The 23,737-nt window shown below is 39.3% G+C and overlaps 2 protein-coding genes across 3 annotated transcripts in view; one reads left to right on the top strand and one right to left on the bottom strand.

Annotated features, from left to right (window-relative positions):
• Positions 1-455: 455 nt before the first annotated feature.
• Positions 456-15,799, bottom strand: fancb (FA complementation group B). Of its 2 annotated transcripts, none has more exons than XM_088609499.1 (9): positions 15,671-15,799; positions 14,373-15,305; positions 13,090-13,245; positions 11,343-11,435; positions 10,002-10,130; positions 6,233-6,396; positions 3,830-4,281; positions 2,975-3,215; positions 456-2,632 (listed from the first exon to the last, which is right to left on the bottom strand). In XM_088609499.1, the coding sequence occupies exons 2-9, from the start codon at positions 15,237-15,239 to the stop codon at positions 2,230-2,232; spliced, it is 2,505 nt and encodes an 834-aa protein (XP_088465625.1). In that variant the 5' UTR covers positions 15,240-15,305; positions 15,671-15,799; the 3' UTR covers positions 456-2,229. The 2 variants fall into 2 exon arrangements, with proteins under 2 accessions (XP_088465625.1, XP_088465624.1); XM_088609498.1 differs by having other exon boundaries at positions 15,687-15,799.
• Positions 15,800-16,065: 266 nt separating this feature from the next.
• Positions 16,066-23,737, top strand: part of mospd2 (motile sperm domain containing 2) — a 31,148-nt gene continuing 23,476 nt past the window's right edge. Inside the window, exons 1-4 of the mRNA XM_088609495.1 lie at positions 16,066-16,230; positions 16,334-16,391; positions 18,473-18,628; positions 22,523-22,609. Coding sequence (XP_088465621.1) covers positions 16,198-16,230; positions 16,334-16,391; positions 18,473-18,628; positions 22,523-22,609 — 334 coding nt within the window. The 5' untranslated portion in view covers positions 16,066-16,197. The remainder of the gene's footprint in view (positions 16,231-16,333; positions 16,392-18,472; positions 18,629-22,522; positions 22,610-23,737) is intronic.

The following is a 23,737-nucleotide window of genomic DNA, read 5'->3' as shown; positions in this document are numbered from 1 at the left end:
TAATAGTCACTGTTCAATAATACTATTAAAAATGAAACAGCCAAATCCTGGATAATAATTGAATGGTCAGGCACACCACACTGATCATATCTAGAATGCAATAAAGAATGACATCTCAAAGAATCCTTCCCAGAGTGCCCCACCTGTACAGAAAGGGACCTCCTTCAATGGCCACTGAAAGGCTGCCCCACCTGGGGAAAGTGTGTCAGCAGACAGTCCACTTGTGTTAACACTCCTTCTTTTTCAAAAGGGATCTTTAATGATCAAGTAGTCGGAACCTCTGGTTAACTTCTCTTCCGAAGGATGCATAAACAGATCATTGCAACTTAAATATTTTTTATGGAACATGAATGTAATAGGATTCAAAGTTAAATTAAATCAATGTAGCTTTGAATACAGTTCCTTTTCTTTAATTAGCAATGACAGGTGAAAAATACCACACCATATGGATATAATTGTCAATTTGAAACAATTATTTTAATCGGGTGATACAGGAGAACAAGCAGAAGTATAAAGGAAATGAAAATACAGCTCGGTTTACCTTTAATCACACAAGGCACCAGAAACAGATGGGAGATGCTGCAGTTTACTGGCTTAGTGCCACAGGAACAAAAGGGACAGAAAAAGGTTCTGACTTCTGTTTCAGAAGCAAGTGCATTACTTGATCCAAATTTGTCAAGATATTGCTGCTCAAACATCTACTGCTGGGTAATCCACACTCTTCAGTGAGCTTTACCGTACTCTTTGTGATCTTAAAGTATAGATTCAACCGCATACCTACACGTATCAAACACATCAAAAAAACATTTAGGAGTGACACATCTGAGGACACTGTTAAAAATCAGAACATGGATCAAATGATTTAGCATGCGTTACTTACCTTAGTGTAAAACTATTATTAAATGTTGTTCACAGTGATCTGTGATTAAAAGCACTGACTACAAAAAGAAACCAGCAAAAACGTAGGTGCAGTACTTGCAAGGTATTTTGTTATTTTGATAAATCTATTACAGTACATAACACTCTGACTTTAATGATAAATTACAGTAAACAATCGTTTCAATCTGACCTTTCTTTATATGTCTACTGTGCAGCTGGTGGGGGGTCATTAAGCAGTGTTCCTATAATAGATAGCTGTAGCATAACTCTTAAAAAAATACTCCTATTATTTTTCTGCAAAAAGCTGAATACATTTATATACAACAAAATGTTGAAGGAATAATAAATAAACTATTAAAGGCACATAAACTTCTGCCTTACCGGACTGTTGTTTCAGCACACTCTTGAGCTCTATTTATTTATAAAATGTGGAAGTTTACTAATACTAATGCCACAGAAAGTGAAGCCTCACACACACTTTGGCAGCAATGAAGAAAATTAAGAAGTTGTATTTACAGGTACAGTATATATACGGTACAGTACAACAGGAGATGTACTGTGCTGGCAATGAGGAAAATATATCATACAGTAGGATGCCTATTTCAATTCTTAAGTATGAAAATCTTTAAACAACACTAATAGGTATTGTGATCCGCTTACTTTTACACTGTTTTTTTACTTAAAAACAAGTGACAACCTAGCTTCAACCTAACCCATTGGTTGCATCATCAAGCTTTTATATTTTCTTTTCTGGTGAATATCTTTTTCAATCTCACACATGAGGAAACATCCAACTTGATTAACACATTCTGTTACTTTTTCCAATTAACAGTCTCCTCAGCACAGGCCAATTTTTTGTAGATGCCACTCAGGCAAGGAAAACCAGGAGCAGAAAAAAAACATCTTTTGCAGACAGATGTGAAATGTGAAATCATAGATTCACAAGGTGTAATGCCAAACTCTTTACGAAAGTTATTCCAGGAGCTGCTATCCTTTCAGGGTTTCTACCTGTAGTGAAAGGACATGTCACGGACACAAGGACAAATGAAAAATGCAGAAAATGTAAACGTTATCAACTTTAACCTTTAGAAACATTAACATGTAATGACTACCACACAAGGATGAATTAAAACTGAAGCTATATGAAAACAGTTCCATTCTTTACACAGCTTACCAGAATGTTATATATCCAGAATATTATAATTAATATTATTTTAATTTCAGATCAGCAAAGTGTAAAAAAAAACTAGACGGGAACACCTAGACTTTTTTGTAATAAAATCACTGTATCCCATCCAAATGCTTTTAAGCCAATTCCCCAGTGCTACCATGCACAGTGGGGGAAGGCCACTAGGATTTACAGAGTGCCCATGCCACCTTGTCTCCTGCTAGCTGAACATCAGCCAGGGCCTCCGTGAGCTGTCGATAGAGTTGTACTTCTACCTCCGAGTTTAAACTGAAGTGGCTCAGCTTCCTGTCTCTTTCAAACTCCTCTCTGTACTGCTGAAGCTGTCCGGCCAAGCCTGGGGAGGATTGGCAAAGGGGCAGAGCTGATGCAAGTTGCTTTTCACTCGTGGGGTTAGTGATCAGCAAGGAAATCCAGTTCCTAACGGTCCACACCTCTTCCTCTAAGGATGATGCTAAACTTTCAGCCAGGTCTTCTGCGTGTCCCACTTTCAGCTGCTTTACCTCACAGGATGATGGCAGAAAGGTACACAGTGAATTTAAAAACCTCAGTAAGCTGGTCTGGCAACTGGAAACACAAAACACAACATGAAATCCTTAGGTTCAATGTCATTAAACAACAAACATGTTTCATCTGTACAACTATAAATATGACAGGCATTATTCCAGATGTTGGCAGAACATTCTGCTGTATGACTTTCAGTTCGTTATCATGTGCATCCAACTGAGAGCATAAAGATTAAAGAAGCAACAATGTTTCTAGAAGGTGGTCAGAGCCTGCCAACATTAACATCACAGGACTAAGCTCTCCATATGCAACAGTCACATGCATTTTAAATGGGTCTGTTTCTTTGTGTGGAAGTGCTTCATTCCACTATGAGCATGGATGCACAATTTATGATGAATTTACCTGCAATGGATTAGCAAAATTCCCTCAAAGGCTGTTTTCTCTTGCCAACTGATTAACATCATACTGGAAGTGTCCACATTATTCAGTAGTAGATAGTCTGGGTTAACAGCAAGTCTTTGGCACTGCATTGGTCCCAAGAGCCATTTTGAAATATCACAAAGAGTATAGTTTGGAGATCTTATCTGGAATAACCACTTTTTTAATACCATTGTAAGGCTGAGAAAATCTTCCACAGCTTCCTCTAGAAAAGAAAATCCACAAAAAAGAGTTAACAGGTATTTCTATGGGAAAAAGCTTAATATTATAAAAACCCAGTGCTACTAGCATATGTAAAGATGACTCTACAGCTGCTGAAAGTCTGAATAAGATTTCGTAGTCACTGGTTCATTTTTTTATGGACTATGTTATGGAGTTATGGACTAGTATCAACTTGACATCTACAACTATCACTTTATCTTCAATAACAACATAAGAGCCAACGCAAATACTGTGTGAAAGAAGGCATATGCCTGATAAGCCTGAAGAGACCTTAGAAAGGGGTTTTGATTAAAAAAGCAATAAAAAAACCATACCATAAACATAATTTATTTTGAATGCAGGAAACAGTCCCAGTTTGTACAAGATGTTTAATTGGCTACAAATCATTAAAATTCCAGTAGAACACCACATGTTTTGAGTTCTGGAAGACAAATGATTTTTTGAAGTTTCTAAATCTGTAGACCTGGATATTTATTACCGCACAAAATAGAGGCGTGGTGTGTAGAATGTATAGAATATTGCAAGGCCACTGGATTTCCAACTTTCCCCTGCCTCTCACTTTAACTTGAAAACAGGGGAAGAAGGAGCCCATTTTACCTGTAGCATATTTGCTGTTCAACGATTTCGGGAAGAGTTTTCCAGCAGAAATGTCCTTGATGTCCAGAGAAACTCTACCACACTGCACAATCACTGGCTGCCCTTCCCCCCAGACGCCTGGATTCTGTGCAGCTGTGGCATGAAGCATTAAATGGCAGTCTAGGTGTACAAAGGCCACAAGTGGCGCCAGCTCAGTGGCGGCGATCACGGTGCGTGCCCGATTCTGGGCAATTTCCGCACGCCCCCCCACCACCGTGCCAAACTGCCCCACACTCTGCAGCCTGGGCCCCAGCCTAGTCTTTTTCGGTGCGGGCTCGGCCCGACACTGGGAGGACGGGCAGGGGAAGGGGAGCTTGCCGAGCTGCAGCACACTGCTGCGTGTCTGGATTACTGCAGGGGCCTTTCCGAAGCCCTGCTCCATCAGCACCGATAAACTCACTTCGCCCACTGATCTGGAAGACAAAGGCACCGCTTGCCGTTAAAAAAAACAAACAAGTGTTTTGTTTCACTAGGATTACTTCACGTTTCTAAAAGAAAACAAATGTTAAAACTGCACACAGTACCGTACTGTTCGAATTTCATGGTAACAGGAACATCTGCTAAAAGTCTAGTAAAAAAATTGACAATTGATTTTCTGAACAAATGAACCTTATTTGAGGTTCCCTAAATTATAACTTGAATAGCCCAAGCCTTTTTGTAGTACTTGCAGGTCTGGCCTCATCAGAATGCTCCTGCTATGCCTGATGTTACCTCAACGGTTAACCAAGGACAGAATGACACCAAGGTGTTTGTTTTATCACCGGCAAGACTTGTTATATATGCTTGAAAAAAGACTCGGAGAGCTATTAAAATGTGTCTGTTGCCATAGTGATCGAGGCAGACATTATGTGCGAGTTGCTGGGACCCATAAAAATTACAGCTGAATTTCTTTCAGTGCCTCAACTACTTAGTTCACCAACACAGATGTTTCACTGCAGCTGAAGAGCAGAAATAGAACTCTTTAGAGTCAGGTCATGACAGCTACTCAGGATTAAAAATAAAGTGAGAAAAAAAATGACTGCGTCCTTCGTTTCACCCGTGTTTGTTTGCTTAATTTAAAGTAGATTAAAACAGGGACTCCAAACTGACTCGTTCTGTAACTGTGCTCATATGGAAAAAAGCTCTAAGGTCAACATTTTGCATCTGGGCTATAAGCAGGGGTTGGATTGGCTGCAAAGTGCCTATGCTCTCGCCAAGCAAGGCTATTTCTAGCAGGCCATGGGGAGCTCTGACATTGCACAGTTCTGGAGAGGAGGTGGTGTAGTTCACATCCCTCCCCGAGACAGCACACGCCAAATTGGGGGATCTAAAAGGGCACAATGGCTGACAATTCCAAACGTATGAAAAAAGAAATCAATCTGAATACACTGATGTGACAAAAGTGTGACATGGATAATGGAACCCAATGCAAAAGTCTGCGTAGAGAAAATAAAAGCCAGTAAACCTTTTGCTACCAGGAAAAGTATCAAGCGAAAAAGAAACAAATATACAAAAATGGACATGGCAGACTAATGTACGAATGGTCAAGTGCTATTTGGGAAAGAACTCACATCCATGATAGTTCAGATCTGCATGCATATCAAGACTGGAGGAAAATCTAAAAGCACACCATGTGTGGAAACACAGATGATACAAAGGATGTGATATGTGACCTGTTTTTAAACTGCTGACGTGCGTTATCTAATCATTATTTTGATATTCCTTTCATCTCACATTGCAATTCAGCAACAAGTTTTCATAATTTTGTCTCCAAAAATTCCTGTCGCAACTGGTGAAAAAGGTTTGCATTCTTGATGTGCTATGACGTAACACAGTCATAAGTTATTGTAAGTGGAGTTATATCTAATGTTTGGTTTAAAGAAATTTAAGAACTAGTGTTACACTATTTTTACTAAAAAAAACATAAGTATTTGAGATTTGTTGCACCTGAATAATAGCACAGACTAGTATGACGCTTTGCAAGGGCATCGTTCCTGTACTAAACAGGAAAACCTGCTCTGCCTGGAGCAAACAGGATCAGTGTGCACCAACTCCTGTGTCCTGTGACCTATCCTGAACTAGCAGTGCATGGCCTGGCACCTGCAGATCAGTGTGAGGGGCTGATAAAGAGATTAAGTCTCTTGAGCCATCAGCTGCCAGCCAAAGCAAACCAGGCCACACACAATGCCCTGCTGATAACAATGGCAATGGACAGAGTGGTAAATTTAGCAAAAAAACATCTCAAACCAATGGCAAATATAAATGTACACCCTCAGATACACGCATCGGTTATTTATCTAAAAAAACAGGCCAGTCTACGTTGCCAGTTTTAACCCTAGCGTTCCTCTCCACCATCACACGCCAGTCTGGAAAGCAGATACTCACAGAGAGGCCTCCTCTGCCAGCCTCACGCCCACGACCCAGCTGTCGCCAACAACACGCTGCCAGACCTTCTCTGCCAGACCGCGGAGGCCCACATGCGCCACTGGAGCCTCCTCACCTGGGCTGTCCACAGCGGTGTCTTCTTCCCACAGGGACACTAGGCCCTCCTGAAATAGAACTGGCCTGTTAGCTGTGAAAGGGTTCATGAGCCCAGCCTCCCCTGTGCGGGGCCAGAACTTGTAGGCCATTTCATCACAAGCAGCAATTTCAGTCAAGGTATATAACCAACCGCTGGTGACAAGGATCGCTTATTCCCTAAACGCATACCACACATTTTAGATGTAATATTTACCTGTACAGCACTCCCTCACGGTGATGAGGCCCAGGGTTTAATTGCTTGGGTGCTATCTGTGTGGAGCTTGTATGTTTTCTCCAGGTTTGTGTGGGTTCCTCCTGGTGCACTGGTTTCCTCACACAGTCCAAAGACATACCGGTAGGTTAATGGGCTTCTGGGAAAGTTGGTCCTGATATATGTGTGTGTGTGCTTGTGTTGGCTAGTGTCATGTGATGTAAAAGTAATCTAAAATTTCTCTCTTTTTTGTTCTCCAGATGGAAACACTATGTGAAAATAAAACCACTAATGAGAACAACAAATACTTTGATACTTATTGTCTATTTCAGGTTTCGTTGACTAATCTGATACTCCTTGTACCTGTAAGTCAGCCTTCTTATTGCAATTCAACTAAGCCAGTGGTTCTCAAACTGTGGTACGTGTACCGGCAGTGGTACGTGACGTGCCGCCAGGTGGTACGCCAAATGATCCTGGAACTGTGTCGTGTGTGCTGAAAAATCGGGACGGGTTTTCATATTTTGTATTTTAATACGTGTCGAATACGCAGCCTACGTACTACGATACAGTGCGCGCTAATACTTCAGTGGACACAAGAGATACTCTGTAATTCTATACCACTCTATAGGAATGCGTGCTATGGATGCAAGTGACCAATTGTATTTAAAAAAAGCTACTGCATCTCCAGCAAATAGGGAGAAAGGAGAATGTGCGTGATTTTGGAACTATGCCAACGCTCTAAACACAGGAATGCATAGAAATACGTGCTACGAACGCAGGTAATCTTGTGAGCACACGAAAGCGTGATAACAGAAAAATATTTAAGAACTGTTCTAATTTGAGAAAAATACACCGAGCGTCTCTGTGTTTCGCTCACATGTGCATGAAATAAAAACTTTAAATAAATACGGAAACGCGGAAAAATGCAAGCTTGCGTATTGCTAAAGCAGGTAAGCTACACTATTTTTGAAGAACCTTATTTACCGTTGGCAAAAGAGCTGACACGTATTATGTGTAGAGAAAAAGCTGCTAAACAGATTGACCTGCTGCCCCCCTCCCCTTGAAAGACAGTCATTCATAGAATTATTGAAATGGCGGATGATATCAAAAGTACACTGATAGAGCGCGTTAAGATGAGCAGATGTTTTTCACTGCAATTAGATGAGGCTGTAGTCGATTTGGCCAATTTGCTCGTTTATGTTAGATACGAGTTTGAGGGCATGTCCCACGAAGACTTTCTGTTCTGTAAACCGCTACCAACAGGAACTACAGGAGAGCACATATTTCAGCTTCTGAATGAATTTATCGAAGAGAATGGCCTCGACTGGATAAAGTGCGTCTGAGGTTGTACAGACGGTGCTAGAGCAATGACAAGCCGACATAACGGTGTAGTTGCACGAATTAGATAGGTTGCTCCAGAAATTAATGTACGCATTACAACATCCACCGCGAGACCTTTGCCGTCAAGAAAATGCCTGACGATTTAATATCTGTTAGACTCTGTTGTGAATGGTATCAAGGCTCGAAAAATTAATTCACATCTGCTTTCCTCAACTAAACAGGCTCACCCCTCTCACTGAAATGGTGCTTTTTTATTAGTCGTTGTTAATGTTTTTTTTTTTCTGTAAAACACTTTTAGAAGCCACCTTTAAAGGGGCTATATCAAATAAAGTGCATTATTATAATATTTATTATATGTATGTGTGAGTGTGTGTGCACGCGCGGTCATGTTGGTCATTGAGAATTTCTGGGGTTCCTATGAGATGACTTGTAGGTGGTACTTGGATGCTTTGGTTGGATTAGGGGTGGTACCTGGTCCAAAAAGTTTGAGAACCACTGAACTAAGCAATTCTTCACATTCACTTTTGCTTTTTTATGTTTATACCAATATTGGTTTTAAGCAGGGAATGTATCTGTCTAGCATCAACCTATATAATCCCACATTGTAACCAAAAACATTGTTACCTATAAACTACACAAATCCTGAACATTAAGCATGAGAAGCCTCTGTTACTAGAGAAAAAAACAAGATGAACAGCAAAAACTGTCTCAAAACATGCTCACATAAAACCTAAAGGCAATAGAAAGAGGATCTTTAAGCACGGCAGAGAAAAAAAAAACATTCACAACACAGACACTCTTGCTATTTGCATCTTTAAAGCAACGGTCAACATTGCTTCTGGTTCAAAACTGTTGTTTCAGATATTTTAGCTTTTAAAGATGCCTTTGTCTTATCTGCCATGCTCTTGCCTTTTCTCTGCCGAGCTGGCCTCCTCGTTCCTTAAACAACGACCTTCTTGTGTTTACTCATATGGAGATACATTCACACACCAGTAGAGGGCATAGTATAGGAGATGGGACACTGACATTATGCAAGTGTTCACATTAAAAGTATCATTTATACATCATACTGTATACAGAAAAGATCACATAATATGAGAGATAGGTTCTTTTTACTTATAGAATAATTATACTGACTATGATCCACTGTATATTTTCACAGCAATTTAGATATGAAGAGCAACATCACACCAGTCATAAAAATATTTAACAATTATATGTAATTCATGTATAAAAGTTAAGAAGCAACAATTTAGACATGAATGATACAATGCCACTACATATTTTAAAAGTTTTTCTGTATCAGTTAAACCAGGCTAAAGTGAATTCTACGTGAAGTTATCCCCAAAACAGCACTGATTAGATTTGAGTTCAATTTCTAATAGCTAAAGTATTCCACGGTAGAGCAATCGATTTTGTTAATACTGTTCAGCATTAATGGTCAAACTGACCATTTTTCTGTAGGACAGAAGAAGACAAAGGTAATTCAATCTCTTTCAGGCTTGTGCAAGGCAACCGTAATAAGATAAAAAAAAACAATGTAGACTAAAGGGAAGCTCCCAGAAGAAAGATTTAATGTTTCTGATATTTTGTACAAAGGAGCTGCTCTATGCGGCAGTCTTAATATCTACTTGGACATTGTAACATACAATCAGAACACGCCACCAGTCCATCATAAAGTACAGGTCACTCTCACACACACACTCACACACTCTCACTTACAGACATGCAATACAGGATCCAATTTACAGACACCAAATAACTTATTTTGGGACTGTGGGAGGAAACTGAAGCACCCAGAGAAAAACCAGGAGAACTTGGAAAGAACCTCCAAGTTCCACACAGATAGAGCCAAACTGAGACCATGGATCCTAGAGCTGTGAAGAAGTTCCAGCTGCAGATTGCATATCAGCCAAATCACTTCACAAGGCATTATAAATTCATGAAATATGCAATAGGCAAAGTTACAGATATGACAAATGCATAAAGTAACCATAATCTTGACAATCTGGCAATTTTGAAATGGTACTTGGTTCTTTACTCATTACGGGGATGTTATATTTAACAATATGTTAAATGTACCTCTTCTCCCTTTGACAGGATGTTCTCCTCTCCTTTGATGAGGCCTGTAAATGCTTGGACAGACTGCAACAGAACTCGGTCCTTCAGATCCAAATCAAGCTGAATATTCTGGACTGAGGACAAACCACACTGACAGTGAAGTGAAGAAAACAATGTTTAAGTTAGAGATGGTGTATTAGGTTGCCATGTCATTTACAATGATGTTTTAAATCACATGCTTTTTACAGATACTTCCAAAGATAAACATTGGAATTTTATTTTCCAATTTACAGTTTTCATGCTAAGAATTTAAGGCCAGAACCTGCCATTTCCTTAAACATTCTTTGCTAGGTGATATGCAGTAGATCCGCAGTGAAAGCTATTAAATAGTGATGTATTAGAAGCACAGAGGGGTTCTTGCCATTATCATTTTCATCTGTCCTAGAGTGGATTTATTTCAAGTGATTGCCCCAATTCTAGTTGACATCCAAGTATTTGAATTTAAATATCACACACAGAACAGAAAAAAAAAGTATCTTAATAATGTGAATCATAAAAGCCATGCGCAATAAACAGACCCTTTAACCTTGTTATTTTAATAATTACATCTGGAAAAGCCTACAATTTAAAATGCATCAAAACATTTTAAGAGATCCATAAGGACATATCCTGTACGTTTCCACTTTTAGTCACCACAATAAAAAAAATGCCAAGATGTTGTAATGCAAAAAATTGAATCAGCCCTGAAAAGAATAACCAAAAACATTTGTGAGCTCAGATCTGACAAGATATCAGAACTGCTTGAATTTCAAACAGGATAGACCAAGAAGAAACCCGATTCAGGAACTCCAAATCCTCAAAGGCATTTTTCAAAGACAGCTCAATATACTCCTTCAGAACCAGAGGCTGCAAATAGGAACTAAGAGAACGCACGTTTAAAACTGAGAACACGGGGTACGTTTTTTACACAGCGCTGCAGGAGTTTGGGATAAGCTACCCAGTCATGCTGCCGAAACTCATACCCTGGCTTTTTTCAAGAAACAAGTAAATGATCTACTCAAGAACAAAAAAAAGAAAGAGGGACAGATCCTCTTGTTTAAAACATCCTTATATTCTGATGTAGCAGATACAAACTTACATGTGACAAGGTCTGATGCAAAAACTCACTGAGAATAATGATACACTGTGGTTACACCCTGGGCGTGAAATTTCTGCGAAAAAACATGACTATGCTAAATTTGGACTGTGCTTATTTAGTGCATCAGGGCTCTTTAGAGTAGGTACAAATTCAATTCCATACCCTGACCAAGAATTTATAAATGTATACATACTTTCCTTTTCTACATTGTAAACACTTCATACCTGTAGTCTGGTTTCCAGTGCTTGCACAAAAATATGATAATTTTCCTGAACAGCCCCATCCGCATTCAGATCTTCACAAGTGTCGACACTACTCTGAAGACAGAAAAGAATTACTTTTTAAAACAATCATTTTCGCCCCAACATTTCCTAACACCTGATCCTTAAGAACCGCTGTCCCACAGAAATGGCCATTCGACCAGTGGCCTGAACAGGCTTGGACGTTAGGAACGTGCCATGATCACATTAAACCTAAAGAGGACAAAAAAAAAATATGCCAAACAAAATTAAATCATAGTCATGCTGAGCTTGACTAAGACCTGTCTGTATTGGGGTGCACAACACATGGGTGTCAGTAACAGAGGATGGAAGTGTAAATCAGGTACAGTGAGTGCAAGGCAGACTGGAGAGGGTCAAGCAGCAAGCACTGCAGCAGGAGAGCGGAGAGCTGGCAGTCCAGCAGTCAAGGGTTTTCTATGGGAAGCGAAGAAAGAGCCAGGATAGTCTTTTTGAAAGGACTCGGTTCAGGCCTGCCTTTTTAAAGAGAGCTTTAATATACACCTGTGTAAAGGGGAAGGAGTTGTAATTGTTTGATTCTCTTTTCTGTCACCTGTTATGAGTGGCCCCATGATTGGGTTGCTCTGATTACTTTCCAATGTTGTTTATGCGGCGATGGGGATTTTAACGCCAGAGCTGACATAGTGCCAGAGAACCTGTGTTTTTGGAACTGTTCCTGAGTGACATCTCTTTTATACTTGAGTCAGTAAGGTGTAGTGGATGGGTCTTGAGAGATATTATTGAACTTTATTTTTCTTCAGCTTGGTCGGAATAAGTATGTCTCTTCTGGCTCAGCTTCTCCATATGTATGATTTTTTTTTAATTGTTCTTCTCATTGTACTGTTTTTATTGGTGCTGTGTATGGGGAATACTGAAGTCATGTTTTTGTCTGCTGAGTTTTTCTGCTCTTTTGACTGCCATTGCTGGGACTTTTGTATGATAATAAAATTAGGTTTAACTTTTGTGGACACAGTCTTGAATTATTTATTGCTCAGGTTGTATTGGGTGTGGCTAGCCTTCGAAGAAACTTATCAGGGGTGACTTAGAAGTCACTTAGAAGTGGGTGGGAGAAGTGGGAGAGTGGTTGTTTCACCATACCTTATTTATAAGGGTATTTCTATCACGTGTGATTTTACTGTTCTTGGAAAGTAATTGTATGGCTATCCACCTAACGTGGCTGGAGCTGTCTTAGTTGCCTTTTTTCCATTCAAATACAACAAATGTTATATTAACCAATGTCAGTGTCTTGCCTATGAACTAAGATTGACCTGGCAACCTACTGTAAAAGGACCTTATTATAAGAAAAAGGTCCCTGGCCTTTATGGAGGGTGGTGTAGTTGGACTATATTAAGTAGGTTTAATAATTTAAAGGGGGGGGGGGGGGGTAAGTTAAATAAAAGCAGAATGGTTAAATGATTTATTTTTTACACCTGTTAAAAAAGCAGATGGAAAACAGCCAAACAGCATGGAAGACAACCAGGGAAGGATATTGAACACACAGCAGAAAGGAGAGATTCCTAAGTGCAAGTGGCAGGTTTATGGCTCTGGAAAGAAAAGGTCAGAGTCTGAGTGGGGTATTAAGGAGGAGAAAGAGGGAGAGTCGGTGGAGGAAGAAGGTGGAGATGAGTAACGCATAGGCAGGGCACTGCCATAAAAAAAGTTACTGTTTGATCTGTTCAAAAAATGTCCTTACCGTGTAGGCAATTGCACCAAGATCTGTGAGTCTGAAGTCCCTCAGAACATCATCAACTGTGGTGTGGTTCTCAAAAACCAATAAGATCTGGTCATTCCCACAACCAACAAAGTCATCAACATGGAGAGCACTGACTCCCTCCCACCTAGAAGCAACCTGAAGCAAAGAAAAATACCAATAAACAGATTGATAGGCAAACTCACACACTGCACAGACAGTATATAATACATGTAGGCTTTGTAAAAGGAAGTTCTATAATCAATCTCTCTAAATCCTTAATTAAAAAAAGCTGTGCAGAACTAAAACCAACCCTATTATACAATAAGTACAGCTACAGCAATGTAAAGAATAGCACACAGTATTTTAAAAAAATAATTTAGAGGCATTATAATGTTACAGAATATTTATAATTAGTCATTGAATACCATGCCTACCAAAATTAATATTGTACATTGATTAAAGGTTTTCAAAGACTTTAAGATAAACTAAATTCAGTAAGTTTTCCTGTCATGCTTTATCTTTTCTTAATATCCAATTACTTGAGTCACATAACTATTTTACAATACCAGAAAAATAAGAAAATGTTATTTCTAAGTAGCCTATTTTCATAAAAATCTAACATCATAGACCTCTGGGTGTACATGATTAATTTACTGCATATTACTTTCTACTCTTTACAGTGCACTGCAATGATACATCTCTTAAGGTTCAAAGATGTTTGTCTTCTGCATAGATACAGCATTAAACTATATAAAACCATCCACGCATCATATGACCTACTTTCTCTCATGACTTGCAGAAGAAATGCATTTTTAACTGTTACTCTGTATCGCGATACTGCTGTTACACAGTCCTTTTAAACTGAACTACCTTAATAAGTGGGGTAGTTATCTGTAAAACCATCCACTGTATCATTAAACATCCCCTACAAAATGCTACCTAATTTAATGCTCCTAATTTAAACAGTTTTGCTATCAACTGCAAATTTGATTTATACACTAGGTGTACATATGAAGTACACACAGAAAAAATATTCCCTTTTGAATTTTGAATAAAATAGCAAAAACATTCAGTCCTAAATGAAACGCAGCTTGTGGAAAGTGACTGAAATATTACACAGGAAGGAAATGGCAGCAGGTTTTGTTTAATAAAAGGAAATTCATTCTCTACAGCGTCATCACTGTCAATGTACCTCCTAATTTGGACCACTAGACACTAAGTTACTTGGTTATAACTTTAATCAAATGGACTGACATTTAAAAAAAAAATCCCAAAGAGAATACCTGAAAACCTTCTTTCCATACAGCACATACATTTCCAAAGCGGAAAGTTACAACAAGCAGGCAGCTGTCTCTGCCCGTTGTGACTGTGTGAATGTTCTGGGCTTGTTCAAACGGCAGCTGGCAGACCTCTCTGGGAACTCCATCCTCAAACCATACCAGCTGATTTTTACTCGTTGCTGCGACCACACGCGTCTTCATTTCCCCATTTACTTCTTCAGCAGTGACGATAAGCAAACATGTGACTACAGAACTGTACTCATGAGGTAGCAGCCAAGCTCCATCAAAACTTCTTCCAGCTCCGAGGAGATAACCAAGGAACATCACCGGCTGTTCTGCAGCCGGTGTTTGGGTACCTAGTATAATGATGTCTTGGATTCCCATGGCCACTTCTCCAATAAAGCACACTGATGAAAACAGAACAGGGACCGGCGTTACTTTGCCAGCCTGTAAAGATGTCCAATAAACTGTCTCCTCGTGACTCCACAAGACAGTAGGACCCTGCAACAGTGCTACATTTTCTCTCATTTCATACTGCAATTTAAACTTCATCTGGGGCTCCAAAGAACTGGCACTGTTTAATGTGAACAGGGTATACTGGAAACATGCCTTTTTTCTTTTGTTCTGTTTGAGCAAAACACAAGGCACCACCAGGCCACTTTTTACATCTAAAGCAGAGCTGCAGCAGAGAATGGCAACGTTTTTGCCGTCATTGTTGACGAGTGCCGACCCTTCGGATGTCACGGAGAAACGCCCCGTGCTTTGCCGGAACGCCGTCCTTCGGAACCGCAGTTCCGATCCCGAGACCTGGAAGGTCAGAACCTCGCCATTGAAGGCAAGGAGTTTCACTGGCAGCTCGGTGGAGTCCATGACGCTTGAAATGTTAACGGCAGCCTTGGAGCATCAGTGTCGCTTCCATTTCACTCCACGTACCACCTGACATAAAAAGAGCAGCTTTACATCAAATTGCGTGCTTCCACGCAGCCTGTAATCATAGCGTGTATCAGCTGTAGGCTAACGCAAAAGAAAAGTAACCCACACTTGGTATACGGTTGTAAAGTTGAATACAACTATATATACACATCATATAAAGTAACTTGAAAATAAGAAACAGATATTACTGTACTACCATAACGGTACCGGCTCCACTGTATCTGCAGGACATCATAGAAAGTTTTAACGTCTGATTCCCACATGCATTTGACACAGTGCATAATTCACATTACTCCCAAAACAGCGAAAGCAGAAAGCGTGCTTCTTTATAATATTTCTAATAGTAATTAAGTTGGGATTAATCTTACTTTCAGAGTCAGTTACCTTTTTTCATTCGTCATAGTGTAGCAGCTGTGTCTAGTTTGCATAACCAGGCACAGAAACCTACAATCCCCAGGTTTGCAACTTCAACAACAAACTACCCGCGGAAAAAGAAGCTGCATCATGGGTATTTAATTATACGCGATACTGTATGTACAAACGTCATCATTAAAGAAAATGCAAGTTATATTATGTGTTGACCATTAACGAAACAAACATATATATGTGTGTGTGTGTGTATCATTTTTCAGAGAAGGTAGTTCTGATTAGTTTTTTTCTGACAATAATTTATTACTGATCATACAGCTACATCACGTGATTTTGACCTTGCTCAGCCCAGATTGCGGAATCCAGGAAGTAATGCAACTAGCGTCATACTTGCTTCGGCAAGGAAAAGGGGCACAGGCTGACATCATGTACACGTGGAGCCAAAATGGAGATGATTACGTCTCCAGTTTCATAGGAGTTCCTACCGTATGAACTTTGGCTCTGTCCATGTATTATCATTGTTAACATGGCGGATGCTGGGATAACTGAATCAGAACAGGTACAAGAAATTTAAAGCGACAACTGTTGTATGTGTTTGTTATAAATTTACATTGTACATGCCGAAGGAGTAATGATTATGTACTTGTTTACTTCGTCGACAGGAAGTCGAGAAGAAAATCGAAGAGATCAGACAGCGATTCAAGACCGAGTACATCCAAGGTGAGTTAAAAATTAAAACGTGTTCTTTCTGATTGACACGATATTGATTGTAGTGACTTATAAATGCTACTCACTTGTTGTTGAAGTAAGTTAGGAGTGATGGCATACTTTTTATGTTTTTTGCTTAAGTCTTTATAGTTATTGGATTTATCCCACCCACACCGTAACCAGCTACATATTAATAAAATCCTAACGATTTGTATCACAGGTAATGTATTTGGCAGTGATAAAGTGTGTTTTATGTGAAACTTGGATCAGTCAGTCTTGTGTAACCAGTTGTGTTATGGTCTTGAAAACTATCGGCTTTTCAGTGTCTTTGATTGGAAACCATGCGGTCAAACGAGTTAATACAGTACATCTAGCGGTCCTGCACCTGTAGGGAAGTTTGTTTAACAGTAAAACAGCAAAGCATTACCGGGACAGATCTGGCTTATACTAAACATTTATTTATTTACCCCGATTATTTATATAATTTTAGATTATTATGCCACAATGTCTAATTTGCCATTTGGGAAATCAAGTCTGATGTCTGCCGTTTATACAATTTATACCTGACAACACAGTAGAAGTATGTTTTCTGCCATATCAGGTTAAAAGAAAACCAGTTAAAGACCATTACAAATAAATATCAGTTCTGTGGTTTAGCAGCGTTTCATTTAAATATATTACTATAATAAACTGTAGATTGATCTGTACCTACAATTTTGTTATGAGAGAAGAAGAAAGTGACCACAATTTTTCCAGTTATACAATTATTGGAAGAAGACTAATATATCGGTAATACCTGATATCATTTAACAGAAAGTGTTTTGCCATAAAAAAAAAACTTCAGAATTGTTTTGGATTGTTCCTGTACTGGTGGATCTGCAGATCCAAGATGTTTGATTTGTAAGAAACATCCACAGAGGGTATCACTTCCTATTTTGTGATTTGCTGTACATTATTTCTTAACTGTACATGGATTAACAAAGCTTCAGTCAGTTTTGGTTTCATATTTGCATTGTTAATGATCTGGTCCGAGTACAGAATAAACTATGAACTGTATGTTTTGCCACCCGCATTTTAGGTTTATGTTTTTATCCCGTGACTATACCAATTAAAACATTCACATTTCCTGGCCTTGTTGTAACTGTAACTCATCTCTCTAAGGTTACACTTATTTTTATCATACTTGATTATGAACTAAAGAATTCCCTGTAGAGTCAATGATTTATTTTTTCCAAAGTCTCATTAGGCCAAGAGTCTGTAAGCATTTTGCAGTATTGTACTGTATGTTGTAACCTGGAATGTTTGTTAAGCTCCCTATGTTCCTACGTGTAGCGGTGCTAGTCAAATATCACATTGCTCTGATCAATGTAAGGCTTCTTCTGGTTGTCAAACAGTCTTTTGACAAAAATGAACAATACAGCCTGCTTTTTGTAGTTCTGTTCCTGTTTTCAAGAAATATAGTAAAGTTTAAAAAGTTGAGAAGGGAAGAGATTAGCAATAGATTTAATCACGTTACAGTATTTTCAATAGTCTCTTATCCAATTCAGGATCACTGTGACCTGTACCCTATCCTGAGAAGCACTGGCACAAGGCAGGATACGCCCTGGACTGGGCACACAGATACAAACATGCACATGTTCACACGTAAGATAAGGGCCACTTATCCTACCCGCATTGGACAGCAGGAGGAAACCAGATCACTCGGAGTTAAACCATACGAACATGAGGAGAGTACACAAACTTCACATGGAGAGCACCCCAGGAATTGACCCCAGGGCCCCAGCACTGAGTGGCAGCTATGCTATCCACTGTGCCACCCCAACACTAGTTTTGTTGTCTGTCAATTCTGCTTCATACAAGCACACACATTGTTTTCATTTGACTAAACCAGCAAGCCCTGTGCTAAGTACCAGCTGTATAGTGGTCCCTGCTTAATGCAGAGGAATGGATTAGAGATAGGTGTTTGAGCCAGATTGTGAGGATATTGAGAAAGATTCAAGTGATTGCAAGACAGGGCTGCCTTAGAAACACCGTCCATAGCTAAAGCGTTTTTGGAAATGGAAAACAATGACAATGTCCTGCATTTCACACAGACCCATCAGACAAGTATGACGACCGGGATGTGGAGAGGCTGAAGAAAGACGACCTGCTGGTCGAAAGCTACCTCACGTGGCGTCACTTCGTTGTAGACGATGCCCTGAAAATGATAGACGAGAGCTTCCAGTGGAGAAAGGAATACAAAGTTAATGGTAAGGGGAGCCTACCACAAACCTGCTCTTTTTGTGATTAAATCAATGTGTGTATCCTGGGGAAATGGAATAAACAGGGAATTAGTATTGTTTTACTGAGGGAATTCCTTGTTAGCTTGTGTGACCTTGAAAAGGCTAGATTCCGACCAAAGACCACATAGATACAGTGTTTACAGACATGCGTGTAAGAAGAAGCAAAAAACAGGAAGATCCTGTTACTTGGTCTGTGGTTCCTGTAACAGCACATTCTCATTAAACCTTAACTGTAAAAGTCTGAGGTGAAATATTTCATTTTTAGTATGTGATGTCCATTGGAGCAGCCCTAAATGAAAGAAGGTATAATAATAATAATAATAATTGCTTACACTTATATAGCGCTTTTCTGGACACTCCACTCAAAGCGCTTTACAGGTAAAGGGGACTCCCCTCCACCACCACCAATGTGCAGCATCCACCTGGATGATATATATACTATATACTATGACTAATATAGTATATTTGTAAGAAGCTTTATGCTAAATCAGGCAGTTTCTTTTACTATAAATGGAGGCAGTTCTGTCTTCACCCCTAGTACAGCACACAGTAGAAGTAGTGCAATAGTAAACTTTATTTATTTTTATTTTATTTTTTCTGTTCTTTAATTTTGGATTTAACCGTGCCCACTGCTTTTGGGGGGCTTGTTAGTATTATATAGTCAACAGCCATATCACCCTGCAACGCAAAACTGGCAGCCACTGAAGCTCAGCAGGTGTGAGCCTGGATGGAGACCTCCTGGGAAAAACTAAGGTTGCTGCTGGAAGAGGTGTTAGTGGGGCCAGCAGGGGGCGCTCACCCTGCCGTCTTTGTGGAACCCTTATTCCCCAGTATAGTGACGGGGACACTATACTGTAAAAAGGTGCCATCCTTCGGATGAGATGTAAAACTGAGGTCCTGTCTCTGAGTTCATTAAAAATCCAAGGTCAATTCTCGAAAAGAGTAGGGGTGTGACCCCGGCATCCTGGCAGTTCCCATTGGCCCTTACCAATCATGGCTTCCTAATAATGCCCATCTATGAATTGGCTTCATTACTCTGTTCTCATCCCCACTGATAGTTGATGTGTGGGCAGTATTCTGGCGCACTATGGCTGCTGTCGCATCATCCAGGTGGGGCTAGACATTGGTGGTGGTGAAAGGGAGTCCCCATTACCTGCAAAGTGCTTTGAGTGGAGTGTCCAGAAAAGCGCTATATAAGTGTAAGGAATTATTATTATTATTATTATTATTATTATTATTATTATTATTATTATTATTATTATTATTATTATTATATAATTCAGAATCAAATTATAATAAATACCACTGTATGTCAAATGTCAGCTCTGAGATTCAAGGCTATGGACAGGAATTTCCAAGATGATGCTGATGGTGCTTACTGTTATAATTTAAATAACAAATATACTTTTTGACTTACTGTTGGTGACAGAGGTTCAGTAAGTGATTCTTTATTTTGGCGCCAACAAACTATTGTGCTCTTTAGAATTAGTAGGCGTACAAAACTGTGACTTATTCCAGACAGAACTGTGCACAGATTTGACATTTCTAGTATAATTGATTTGTATGATGTGCTCTTTTCTGTGAGATGTGTGTTTGCATATCTGCACTTATTTAAACCTCAGATTTGCAATCCATGAAATCCAATCACTGGTAGGATATTTTACCATACATCTAAAAGCACTTGGTAATCAAAGGTTATTACTGTATTTCACAGGATTACACAGAAGTAATTGTGCTTGCCATTTGGCAGTTATGGATTGGAATCCAAATCCTCTTTATGTTAATACACAAATTAAGGGCAGAAAAGGAACTAATTTCTGGTCAGTAGTATCCAATCGCAGGAATTCTATGCACTTGGAAACTATTAAGTAAAGTGGACTTTGTGAAACAGCATGTGACATCCTCTTTCTTACAGAGAAGCACAGTGTTAAGACAGAGGGAATTAAAAGGCACGATCAATCACTTTGTCACACTTAAACTATTTCAAACTGCCATGTAAGCTGACTGTGTTTACCTTATGTGAACCCAGTGTAGCAGCCCTGCCAGTGAGCAAATACTAGTAGTAAATGAAAGGCCAAGTAAAAGTAAGTTTAACTTTTCATCCTTATTACATCCTTATCTATCATATTAACACAAGTTTGTGTTTATGTAAACTTCCAATTGCATGAGTTTATATATTTATACAGTAATGTATGTTAATCTCGTTTTAAAAGATAGCCTAAAGTGGACAACAGGAAGATGGAGACAAAATATACTCATTTAATAATCTTAAACATTTGAGTATGCGTGTCTATATTATACAACCAAATTGTTGTGCTGCCGAAAATAGATTTAAAGGAAAATCTCATTATGGCAATGCATGTAGTGATTTGCACGGTATAATCATGCTTTATGACTGTACTGTCAAATGCAGACATTTAAATATCACATAATTCCACCGCATTTTCAGAATGGCATGTAATCCTGGCTTTCCAGTGCTTACAATCTGATGTTAGTCCAGGCTACACTATTGAGAGGTCACCAACCTGTAGCAGTGCACATACACACACGTGCACAACAGGGTGTCACAATACATGTACACGAACATAACACATGCACACATACAGGGACAATTTAGACACAGCAGTTAACCTGACCAGCAAGTTTTTGTCAGTGGGAGGGAACCAGAGCACCTTGAGAAACACACACCTGTATGGGGAGAACGTGCAAATTCCATGCAGAAGGCTTCCCAGGCCGTCATTTTTACTCAAAGCCCAAGAGCTGTGGGGCAACAGTGCTAACCACCACTCTGTTACTCTTAATGTTTCACTCCTCACAAGTATCAGTCTTTTGACAGGCAATTTGCATTGGTGTGTCCTGTTTCTCTTCCTGCATAACAGAGCATTTGCTGAAGTGAAAGACTGAAAATCAGTGTTCTTATATCCACATAAACCACAGTGCATTGCACTCTTAAGCAAGAGCAGAATATTTCTCCTTCAACCTAAAGAACCTTGTTGCAAATGAATTTATCTTCACTTAGCGGATCTTTGTAGGTGCAAAATATATTGTTTAGAATTAATCACTGTATTAAATGTGATGTTTTTCTCTTAACCACGTTCTGAACAGAGACTGTTTTATTTAACAATAGCTGGATTGTTTGGTTTTTGACCATGTGGGCTACATTCTCTGGGCTGTGCTTTGTAGCAGCATCACAGATGCAAGGGCATTGAAACAGCAGTATTAGGAGTTACAGTATAACAGAAATTACGACAAAATCCTGTCCTCTCCCCTTCATACGCAGAGTCACTTCTGCTTTTTTTTTCTCTTTGTTGTTGTTAAATAGAGGACCCCCCCCCCCCCCCCCCATGAAACACAGACATTTTCTTAGAAACTACATAAAACTAGCTAATAGCATCAAACATTTTATGGTCAGCATCAATGCTTAAATTATTCAAATATGTTAATCTGTCTCAAAAAAATCTAATTCTCACATGCTCAGGCCTCTTACCACTGTTAGCTAAATAGTGGTAAAACAGAAGTACTTTTTGTTTTACATGAGGGAATTTTCCTATCAGAATGCCCGTCAAAGCCCATAATCGGTTTCGAAAAAGGAGATGTACAAAATGTGGCTTTTCATAGAGCACCACTTTAAAAAAATAACATTTACGCGCCGTATTCACGATATGAGGCTGTCTCTAAGGTTTGCTTCAGGAGCCCCTTCTTGCTTTCTTTAGCTGGAGAACCGGCTCTGGCAGATGAGGCCCGGCTGTCGGCCTGAGGGTGCTTCGGGCATTTCTCTCTGCTTTTGCTTCAGACGAGTTGGGCTTTTTTTTCCAAAGGATCGCCTTGCTGGTATGAGTGTCAATCTGTGTTGTGCTGCAGATCTCACTGAGAGCAGTATCCCCCGGTGGATGTTTGAAACTGGTGCGCTCTATCTCCATGGTTACGATAAAGAGGGCAACAAGTTATGTAAGTTGTTTTTATGTATTTACCAGTGTGGTTTTTATTTTTATATTGTAAAAACATGGCAGTTCTTAAGGGATTGAAAATAATTTGTCCTAGAGGAGAGGATTTCAATTCTTAGGTATGACAAATACAAATAGTTTGCTGTTTTAATACTTGTGATAATACTTGTGTGCTTCAAGGAATTTTAAATATCATTTTACTTTATATTCTATTGTAATGACAATAGTTATTTAAAGACTCTTTTTTTTTTCCTTTGACCTTATCAGTTGCTCTATTTTCTACTTGGTAATTGGTACTTTTATCTTTTGCTGCCACTCATGCATTTAGATTATTTAAAAGCTTTTTCTTGCCCCTTGCAATCAAATCAGACATTCTAATTAGTCTGAAGAAGAGCCTGAGCTGTTTCTTTTTTGAGCTAGTTAATTTTAGGACATTGTCTGCAACAAAAAGAACACGTTTCAACATCGCTGTTGGTGGAGCTGAGAATTCTAAAGCAGAGTTTGGCAACACTAGTTCTGCAGTTCTTTATAGGTCATCACCCTTACGTGTTCAGTTTCCAAATGCTTAGAACAGTGTCTTTTCCCCCACTTCATGGGATGATTAGGCAGTTTTGCAATCGTTTGAAATGCAAATCCCAGCACTCTTTGTTCCCCAGGAATCCCAGTTGGTCACTAAGTGACCACATGAAGTAAGTTGAACCAGTTAACTGAATAAAATGATCAAAACTCCAGTGTGTCCCAGGTCTTTAGAAACTGTTGATTTAAGTGTGACCTATAAGACCTGCAGGGCTGTGGCTCTCCAGAGGCATCGCCTGAGCACTGTGTTTGCAACACTGTTTCTCCAGTGAATTAATCCAGCACTTCAACACAGGCCTGCACCCCTGAGTCAGAGGTGCACCCTTGTTCATTTAGAAACATCTTTCGATATACTTACAGAATATTAGAGTTTTAAACAGTATCAAATCAGTGCTAAATCACTATTTCATCCTCCAACCTAACTTGATCTAGTTGTCTTCACCACAGGCAACACAAACCCTAAACCTATCACACGACATAACACAATTTGGGCAGGCAAAGGATAATCGTATTGTGGTTTCTGCTGTCCTACTTTTTTCAAAGCAGCATTTGTAAA

This window comes from Lepisosteus platostomus, chromosome 2 (genome assembly GCF_059453375.1).
Source record: "Lepisosteus platostomus isolate fLepPlt1 chromosome 2, fLepPlt1.hap1, whole genome shotgun sequence".
NCBI lineage: Eukaryota > Metazoa > Chordata > Actinopteri > Semionotiformes > Lepisosteidae > Lepisosteus > Lepisosteus platostomus.
This window is presented reverse-complemented; position numbering and strand designations above follow the sequence as displayed.